Source organism: Thermobia domestica, chromosome 3 (assembly GCF_964235325.1).
Source record: "Thermobia domestica chromosome 3, izTheDome1.hap1.1, whole genome shotgun sequence".
NCBI lineage: Eukaryota > Metazoa > Arthropoda > Insecta > Zygentoma > Lepismatidae > Thermobia > Thermobia domestica.
The window spans coordinates 274,933,471-274,944,263 of record NC_137456.1 but is presented as its reverse complement, the minus strand read 5'-3'; the positions used below and the strand labels follow the sequence as shown (position 1 = coordinate 274,944,263).

At 34.7% G+C, this 10,793-nt stretch overlaps 1 protein-coding gene across 2 annotated transcripts in view; it reads left to right on the top strand.

Annotated features, from left to right (window-relative positions):
• Nucleotides 1-10,793, top strand: part of LOC145681060 (C2 domain-containing protein 5) — a 244,052-nt gene that overhangs the window by 93,427 nt on the left and 139,832 nt on the right. For both annotated transcript variants that reach the window (XM_081752409.1, XM_081752411.1), the window contains 4 exons: nucleotides 99-241; nucleotides 1,457-1,691; nucleotides 4,755-4,958; nucleotides 9,021-9,134. In XM_081752409.1, coding sequence (XP_081608535.1) covers nucleotides 99-241; nucleotides 1,457-1,691; nucleotides 4,755-4,958; nucleotides 9,021-9,134 — 696 coding nt within the window. The remainder of the gene's footprint in view (nucleotides 1-98; nucleotides 242-1,456; nucleotides 1,692-4,754; nucleotides 4,959-9,020; nucleotides 9,135-10,793) is intronic.

The following is a 10,793-nucleotide window of genomic DNA, read 5'->3' as shown; positions in this document are numbered from 1 at the left end:
AGTATGATAATATTTTTATTTACACGTTGTATTGTGAGAATAACAAAATAATTGTCAGGTGTCATTCATGTTGAATTTGGAGTGTCTTTTTGTTCTAGGCTTCCAATCAGCCTAAAGTGCAACATTCAACAGATCCCGTAGAAGATCACGCCCCTCTTCCACCCTGTTCAGTCTGCCATATTCCGTACAGCGAGACAAGTGTTCCATTTCGCATCACAATGCTCAAGTGTGCCATGTGTAGGTAAGGAATCAATTCATTGTTTTCTCGTTTAGTTTTACATAGCTCTTAAGAAATTTAGTGTGTATTTAAGACTCTATTTCTAATAATTCTAATTCTATTATTATTATTATTATTATTATTATTATTATTATTATTATTATTATTATTATTATTATTACTAGAACTACTTCTTCTTCTTCTTCCTTTTGTTGTTGTGGTGGTGATGTTCCTATGATATAGGGCGTATTGTGTTTACGCTAGCTTATTTTAATTGTATCACTGTGTTTTTAAATATCTAATGAAGAATGATAACAGTATGCGAAATATGGATTTTCTCTGTACATTTTTAATATTCTTATTGGTAATGGTGACACATAATTCTGAAAGATGGATTACGAGGGCTATTGATAAAGGCGTTTTTATTACAACACTCCTTTCTTTCTTTTCATTTTTTAAAATTTAATTTTCATACTTTCGGAATTTAGATGTGAACTGATAGCTTGCTTAAAATGAGTTTTATCCATTGGTGTAATCACTTTACCCATTAGTGCCCTTCTTCAGTTAGACACTTACTCCGAAAGTATCTAAATCTTTCGTTTACAACATCATCATATATGCATAGTATAACGATTAAAGTAGTAGTAAAGAGGATGCATTCGTGTGAAATATTCATTTTTAAAATTCGTATCATGCAGAATGTCATTTTATGTCAATATGTAAATCAAATAAAAATTTGAATAAAAAAGCAAATATAACAGTTTAACATAATGTTTAGATGGTTTACCACTTGCATTTAGTAATCAGTTCAGAAGTGCATATTTGTAGAAAGATATTTAATTGTGAAGAGTTTTTTTTTCTTTCCTTTCAACTTCAACTAACTTAATGTACGATTATCAGTAATTATTCCTAGTATCAACCATATTGAGTAATATTGAATAGCCTAATTTGAATTAATTAATTTGTATATTTTTGTGTTTGACAAAGGTTGGCAACTTACACTTCAGGATTATTTATATCATATTCAGTTCCGTTGAGTCGCCATGTATTACATTAGGTTCGAATCTGGGCGGGATTTTCTCGTATTTTTTCGTTCTATTTTCATCCAAATGCGTTTCAGAATACACTTCTGGCCCTTTAATAAAGAATAATTAAACCCATTGATGTAATACATGATGTATTCAAACTTACATGTAGAGAAACTCATACTTTTACTTTCTTTCTTTCTTCTTTTTTCAGAAGAGGTAAAGTGCCTGATGTTTTGTTTACGACTATCGAACCTCCGGAAGGAATCCCAATCACAGGGAAAGGTTCCTTTATACAAGCTTACGTCTGTCGGCCGAAGAAGGATTGTAAAGGGGAGATGAACGCTAAAGAAATCTCGGATGGATTACCCTTCTTGGAGTACGAATTACATCGAGTACTTATTAACAAATTGAAAGTGAAGGGCATGAATACAATATTTGGCCTAAAGGTAAGCTTCAAGTACTTTTTTTTTGGTTGAAGTTAACTCTCTCAAGACCGTCTCAAATTTACCCCACAGGAATTTTACTTCTTCGATTGATTTTTCAAACTTCCAAACCACGCAATGCATAAATATAGAACTGCTATGTCCTCCCATCTGTTGACTCATATCATAGCAAAAATGATGAGATAACGAGATTTTTAAAAACATTTTTAGTCACCCAAGAATAGGTCCTATCTCCTTCCATAACCTTTTATTCAAGCGGAAAGTGGTAATAATCTGTAATTTCCAGGTTGAATATTGATCCTCATAGACTAGAAATAATAATAGATAGCGAAAAGCGGATTTTAGTATGGATCCAGCAGTCAAGATGGATTCAGCTATCTCTATCTTTACATCTCTACTAAAACCGGAAGCCGTAGGAATTTACTCTCAGCTCTGGTTTCGGTATTGTGATCCCTATAGAGCAAAAACGGTAATATATAGCGAAAAACGACTTTTTGATACGGATTCAGAATTTGAATAATAGAGTACGTCTAAGCGTTTATTTTTCTATTGAAATGGAAATGGATGGAAATTGAGAAGTTAGGATTAGGAATTAGATTTCTGGTCTTTTCGGTAGCTATGGCCATGTTAGCCCGTCACGTGTGAGGGATGACGTACGTTGGCGAACACACTGTCAGAAAGAAAAGGAATGGGGAAGGAAGAAAGCGGCCTGGAACTATTATGTTAGGTACTATCCCGACATTTGTCTGGTATGAATGAGGAAAATCCAGGAAAACCTCACGGGATGGTTGGCCTGAAAAAGCTGTTACACTTTTACGACCGAGTGTTCCCACCGGGAATTTAATCCGGGATCGCTCGCACCAAAGGCGAGAGCGTTAGTGATTACGCTACGCGGGGCTACGTGGTAGAAATTACTTCATTTTCTGGTGTTCGTATTGATTCCCATAGTACAGAAAGTGTAAGAGATAGCGAGGAACTTTTTGATACGGATTCAGCGTCCCAAGAAGAGATTTCATCTACCATTTTGTCTTGTATGTTGAAACCAAAAGCGACAGATCTACTACTCAAAGTGACAGATTTCAGGTTTAAGTCATCGTAGTTTTATAATTGTTTATATATAAAACTACTATTTTTTTTTTTTTTTTTTTCGAAAAATTAATGGAACTCAATATCACAGTCAAACAGAAACAAGAAGGAAAGTGAAGGATTTATTTTAAAGTTTTTAATACATAAACAAGTTAAATGTAAAAATAAACAATATATATTTACAAACACCCCGAGAAAACCCACGGACACGATGTTATCCACCACGCTAGGCGAGATGAGATTAAAACAGTTTAGGTGTCTAAATAATCTAATACGGTAACGAAAAACTGGTAAAATTAAATAAACTAAAGAGATAAATAACCAACTTCAAGAACTCATTAAAAGGTAGAAAATAACTAAAAAAAAAAAAAAAAAAAAAAAAAAAAAAAAAAAAAAAAAAAAAAAAAAAACTAATCAGCTTCAACAAAAGCACTGAAAACCAGGAAATAATAAAAGTGCTAAAAAGCAGAAAATAATAAAGCACTTAAAAGCGCAAACTATTCATCACCATTATCAATAAAGAAAAAATTGCAGTCTGTGCCAAACCGATCACAAATGGGCATTAATTTATTTGGCTTGTCACAGACTTTAGTTTTTTTTTTTAAATAGATGTAATGAATAGCGTAATGATTTAAATAGATGTAATGTAATGCAGTGAATTATTTTGCGCCTTTAAGCGCTTTTATTTGTACTTTTTAGTGCTTTTGTTGAAGTCGGTTAATGTTTTTTAAGTTTTTAGTAGCTCAGAAATTAATCAACCTTGAGTGATACTCGCTATATAAACAATAATGCCTTAGTATCTAACTGACATGATCGCCATTGATATATAAAGTATTGTCAGCTAATGTAACAAATGAGGAAAAGACGAGTTTATTATTCACTCCGGGGCGCAGTGGCAATATTTGCATTGCATGGAGAAAGATTTACAACCTTTTATTAACAGGGAAGAGTTAGGTTTATTTTTTTTTTATCTTATCAGCAGGTGTTCTTTTACTCTTTCTTTGTGGGGCAGCTCTGCTGACGTGCGTGGCTCTCAAACCTCATAGTAAGAGTGAATAGCACACTGGTAGGGAATTGTGACAGGATCGTAAGAACCTTCACAAGCGACCATCTTCTACATCGAAGGACGCCAGTGCATACGTGTAGATCAAGAGGGTGGGATTTTACATATTGTTCACAATTTCCTGATTATTTTAGAATTCATATGTCTATATCTGAAAAAGATGGTACCAATCTGAAGACAAATAAATATAGGCTTTGTTTTGAAATGCAACGTACACAAAAATACTAATTTTTTTTCACAAAAACTCCAGTTAAAACTGAAAGCTTGTTTTTTCACATGGATTTCAGTAGTACTCGTAATGCATATTTCGATCTTTAACTAATTATAATTAAATATCTGTAATCATACTAGCGTAGTATATTGTTTGACGACAAAGGGAAATGTGTAAAAAGTCATATTCATTTTCTTTTATCTATTTTCGGCAATTCATTGCAGCGAAAAACAAGCAATAGAATTGCATAAGGAATTGTTTGGTAATTAATTATGCAATTCTATTGCTTGTTTTTCCCTGCAATCAATTGCCGAAAATAGATAGAAGAAAATGAATATTACTTTTTACACATTTGCACAAAATCACTTTTAATCATACATACAGACAATACAAAGTTATTTCTGAGCAGACGAAGAATGCTTGATCCATTAATATTGTAAACTTTAAACAAGGAAATGTTCCCTTAAATCAGTGTATTTATAAGAATTGTATAATGATAAAGGTAAGTTGATCTTTAGTATGTTCTTGTTGGTAATTGTCGATTGTTCCTCTATCATATGTAATTATATTTTGCTTTCTACATTTTTATTGCATATATTTCATTTATGTATTTCATCTATTTTAAAAATGGTAGAAGCTCATGTATGCTTGTGCTTTGCTCAGAGAAGGCTGTAGAGTTTTAAAATGTATTTATTGTCATAAACAGGTTCAAGTCTCGATTGGTGAGAAAATGCTAGTTGGCCTAGCCACAGGCACGGCTGTATTCTTAACACCACTTCCTTCGCCTCCTATTCCAAAAGTGACTGCGGGTAATTCTTGGACGGATGAACACAAACTTGCAGAAATACAGAAACTGCTACAGGACACCGTGAAGAAGAATAGAGAATTGTATGAGCTGAAATCAGTACCAGTAAGTGAAACTTAAGAGTGTTCTATCATATTGAAATCGCTCTGGAGGGTAAACGAACTATTGTAATCAGTGCTACTAATATTTTGTCCGATTTTCAAACGCAGAAACAGTATCTGATTTCTGAATTTTCATTTGGAAGCGCTCAGTGTTATCACGAAAAGATAAAAGTTGGATAAACAACAGGATTGAAAATGGGATGGTTCACAAAAATAACTAAAGTATATAAAAAAAAAGTAAAATTACAGGGTGTATCAAAAATTCTTTACAACTTTGAAAACTCATATTGATTTATCTATTTAGCTTACAGACATGGTTTTGGTGTCATTTTGTAGGAAAATACATCAAGTGTTTTACCTTATACCTAGAGGTTCAATGTGGCTTCCATTGGTAATGCGGCACACATCCCATCTGAAGTCGATTTCTTGCCAGACCCACTGCGGCATGTCAGGTGCGTTTTGATGAATTGCGAGGCAAGGTAGACCCTAGCTCTGAACTGTGGTAGAGAAGCCGGTAAGGGTGGAACAAACACGCTATCCTTGATGAACCCCCAAAAGAAGAAATCAAGAGGTGTCAGGTCCGGTGAACGTGGGGGTCATTCAAACCAAAATACGCAGCTTACATGCTCGGGACCAGTAAAGGCAGCCATCTTTGCTCCAACTGGCGGTAGCTTGTTCCTGAACTAGTGTACTACGTGAGTCAAAACTTGATGTATTTTGCTACAAAATGATACCGAAACCATGTCTGTAAGATAAAATGAGTAAATCAATATGAGTTTTCAAAATTGTGAAGTTCTTTTTGATACACCCTGTATTTATATTTCCCAATAACTCGTTCTGGTAGATACGTGACAACATTTAATGAATGAACTAAACGTGTGTGGATTTAAAACTCTACAATTATTAGAGTTCGACGGAAAATTAAAGTCTAAAGATAAGAAATACAGGGTGGCTCAAAAGTAAGTATACAGTCCCGTACTGATCAGCTCACTATATTTTATATCATTTCTTAGTGTTGTCAAACAGGTAGACATACAGCGTGATCCGGAAGTGGGTGTAACCCTAATTGGTATTTTCTGACGATTTTAGGTTTTACTTACATTTGTTTGGTAACAGTGTTTGGCATTGTCTGGCAACATTGCTATCCATGTCCAGGATGGAGCACTAGCGCACTTCGCGATTCGCGTGCGCAATTACGTGAATCAGATGTTTCCTGGCTGATGGATTGGAAGAGGTTGTGAATCTTCACCAGCTCCCTTTGCCTGGCCTCCAAGAAGTCCCGATCTGACGACACCAGACAATGCTTTCTAGGGTTTCATAAAGCAACAAGTAAGAAACACTCAATATCACACAACGCAGGAATTACGAGCAGCTGTGGAACACGCCTTCACCCTCTTGACCCCGGAGTATCTCCGCAAAACATCTGCGAGAACTTGGCGCAGAATTCAGCTGTGTTACGACACGGATGGTGATCATACCGATGTTTATGACACTTAAGACTTCAAGGTAACCGTGTGCAGGCATCCTACCATAACTAACATTATACTGTTGAAACTAAAAGGGGGGAAGGGGGAACGCCCACTTCTGGACCACCCTGTAGTTTCTTTATTATTTGTTCTTAACGTCTTTTTACTTATAACTTAAGCTCAGAACAGTCGAAGCAAATAAATTCATAAACTAAAATGTTATACGTGATCAATGCAGGGGTGTATACCTACTTTTGGGCCCCCTGTATATTAGTCGATAGATCTTAACTGAGTTAAACAAAATGATATAGGTGAGTGTAAGTCATCGTGCATAACTTTCGGCAAAATCAAGAGATTTTTTTTTTTTTTGAAACCTGAAAATCGACAGTGTACGATGAAGATAAAACTGATATTGAAGTATAATGTTCATCAAGTTATTTGTTAATCCTAGCAGTGATCGATCACTTACCTCTCAGTTCCAAACGGAAACTAATTTCTCATTATGTTCGATAAACTCTCTCACTTTCCTTAATCAATAATTGAAAGATGAGAATGGCCTCCTCATTTGTAAGAACCAATAGCTTTTTTTCTTTTTTTTTTATAAATATTTTATTATCAGATTATCTAAAATGTGTTGAGCCTTTAGAGGTCAAAATTGAGAATGCATTGGTTATGATTCAAAAAGAACATGAAACGTCGTGTGCACCATATTGTTCGATTATCTTCTTCCATTTTTTCGACAACAGTAATCTCGTCGTTTTAAAACTTCTGTGATTTCTAAAAATTATGTTCACCCAGTTTTCACAGGCTTCCTCTGGAACTAACTAAACACAATTCAGTGTGTTCTGCACGGACGGGAACAAATGACACTCTGACGGTGTCAGGTTTTGGCTATACGGTGGATGCATCAAAACCTCCCAGTCAAGTTCTCTTGATTTTTGATGGGTCGTTAAAAATCTATGTATGGCATGCGACACCCTTTCTATCGACTATTTCCGGCCATTTCTTTTAAATTGCTAGGTGCACTCGCACTATTTGTCAACAGTACAGGTTCGAGCATATCGTTCTGCGTAGTGATATCACTTTATAATGTCCTTCCAATGCTACTAAACGCACAGCATAACCTTCTTAGGCGTCAGTGTGGGCTCTATCACAGACTGTGAAACTTCCCTTTCACCAATATCTGTTCCGCACATTGTAGTCATAGATTATTCACTTTTCATCACTCATGATCAGCTGCATGAGAAATGGCTCGAGTTCGTTGTTTTCAGTAGAGATTCACAGATAGAAATTCGATCGAGTAAATGTTTTTTAGTTAGATCATGTGGCACCCAAACATCAAGCTTCTTTTTGTAGCCAACTTTCTCTAAATGGCTTAACACTGTTTGGTGATCGATATTTAGATCATTGAAGATGTCATGACTGCTTACATGCAGTCTTGCTCGACTTTCACTATAATTCATCCACTTTTGCTGTGACTGGTCGCTTACTCTAAGGAGCATGTTGGACATCAAAATACCCAGAACGAAAGAGATTAAACCGTTTTATTATTTGTTTGTATCTTTTGATAACGTATTTTGTCCATAAACAGCACAATATCTCCATGAATTCTTTGTGCATTATGTAAACGGAAAATATTATGAAATATATTTACAATAAGCTCTTGAGTTTTAACCTAGTTTGTGGTTTATCGAGGTAGTTCTATAGGGAAGCTTGGGGATACTACTTCTTTTTATAATAATAATAATAATAATACATATGGTCAAGAAAGAACCTTAACCCTATGTAGTGTTTAAAATATTCTGCTGACAGTGTTGTACAAAGGTAAACTACAATACTGCCACCTTCAGTTTCAGAGTTTAGAAGAGAGGAGGATGGAGAGACTGCAAATATATTTCGTAAGCCCCTTGGGTTCATGATTTTATTTTATTTTACGCAACGTATTTCTAGTACAAAATGGAACTATTTTTCCTTGGATTTGTGTGTACTTTTTCTGTTCAGATTTCGGATAAAATGACAAGTACATTTTAGTATTGAAGTTTGAACAAATAATTTTAGTGTTCTTACAGGTTTGGGATGGGTCTTAGGTATTTAAGAAATTCACACATGTCTGCTGTTCGAAGATTTATTACACACAGAAGTTCATAGTAGTTCGTGGAATGAAATATTGAAGTAGAAATATAAGTCCGAAAAGGAAAAGAACACAAATCTAAGGTAAAATAATTTCAGTTGATACCCTTGCATTCACTTACAAATTCGAGAGGCATACAATTATTATTATTATTATTATTATTATTATTATTATTATTATTATTATTATTATTATTATTATTATTATTATTTCTAGTTCTCTCTATATAAAAGAAGAACACATGTGGAGGTGATTAGGGAGCTTTCGAAAGAAAGAGGGATGCTTAGTTTCATGAACGTGATTAATATTTTATAACAGTATTTCGTACTTATTTCTCGACTGAATCTTGTGACGTACGTACATCTAGGTTATTTAATTTTGGAAAGTCGTGTGGACATTACTAGAGATATATTTAGCAAGGAGTATTGTTTGAATTACACCGTAAAACTAATTACAATAATCATTCCAGGATAATGAATGTCAAGTGAATGGTCGTGTTGGCAATTCTGATACTGAAGAATCAGAAGACGAACTTCCTGAATTGGATTTGTCTGCTGGAAATAAAGATACATGTGTATTAGAGGTAATGTTCATATCTTAATCTGGAGTTTGAAAGTTGATTTCAACTGTACTAGGTTATTTTCTCTTTTTTCTTTCTTTTAATGAATTTACGAGATGAGACCTTACGAGATATTAAAGAAAGGTGGCAACGAGTATTGAAATATATTATATTATACAAACAGTATAAAAAAAAATGTAAAATGCTTTTTTAGTCATTTATATATTCAGTCCAGTCCAGTCAATCTCGTTCATAAATTGTGTTAGCTTTCCAAAAAAAAGTTCTATTGGATTTTGACCTTACAAAGAGAAGGGCATGCTCACTAGTGTGAAGTAGATGTCGCCCGTATCTTTATTACATTGGTCACAAATCCCACTTCAATCTCTGGGTCTCGTTCTATATAATCTGCTGTTGACAAAGGACATATATCAGTCAAATCAATTACACAAATTTGTTATAATGTGAAGTAAGAATCGTGAAAATGAGAAATAGTCTCCTTCAGTAACAATAATATGTCTGCAACCCTCGGGCAGTGTAGGGTAATCTCATCGGGGTTTTGGAACTGTTATTCCTTCAGATAGTATCTAACGAATGAAACAAATACTAATCCGATGGTGCAATGTCCGTGGAGGATGCATTTACATTACCCAGTCAAGTCGGGTAATAGTGTCACTTCCGCGACTCATAAACAAAGACTCCGCGGTTTTCAGTTTCTTATGTAAGTGTTTCAATTACTACACCTACAGTTGTATTGACAATCTGGCAAGGTGACAGCAGTTCGCGTAGCATGACATCCTGAGCAGGAAAAAAGGAAAAAAAAAAAGTTTGTGAAATGGTGTTTTTTGTAGTTCAGGAGTAGGTTCATGTGATGCAGACCAATTATGACCGCACCATGGAATATTGTAAATAATCCACTACTCATCGCATTCCGTTCAGAAACAGGTCCTTGCTCAGACAAGTCAATACAAAGAAGCATTTGGTTACGTCGTTTCTTGAGCTTCAGTCAACTCAAATAAGATCTATCATCCAATTTATTCAGTTCCTCAATCTGTTGAGGTGTTGACAAATGGTTTCTGCACGTCAATTGAATGCTTATCCTATGGTTGCCTTGCTTTCTGTGGCTTGTGGACATCTATAGTGCATGATACGTTCTGGAGGGATTCATCGCCGGTCTTACATTTGTTTAAATCACCGATGTATTGTCAACTAGTTTATCATATCCCAACCAAACATGTGGCATAGTTTTCTTCCATTTTATTAGTGGTTCTTTTTGAAACTCCTCAAATATGTATAAACCTGTATGACAATTTTGAGATTCTCATGTTTCACTTGCTTTCACTGAAGTTGTAGTCTAACTCAATCTCAGCAGCAGATAATAAAAGTAAACACTCGTAAATTATTCATTATAGTTTTGAAAATGTTGAACATGTATTAATAAAATAAAACTGACCAAAGCAGTAAGTATATTAATAACAATTGTGTAACAGGTTCGGCAATGTAACATAGCCTTCATTAAATACGTTATGCAAGATCAATCCAAAAATAACAACTTAAATCAATATATATAATAAAAGTAAGTGTGGTTTGTCCGTGCGTGCTACAAAGGCTCCGAAACCAAGACCCGGAGCGCCATGGGAGTTATATGGTATTGTAGCTCTGTATCTCCCATCCATGAAGAAGGTT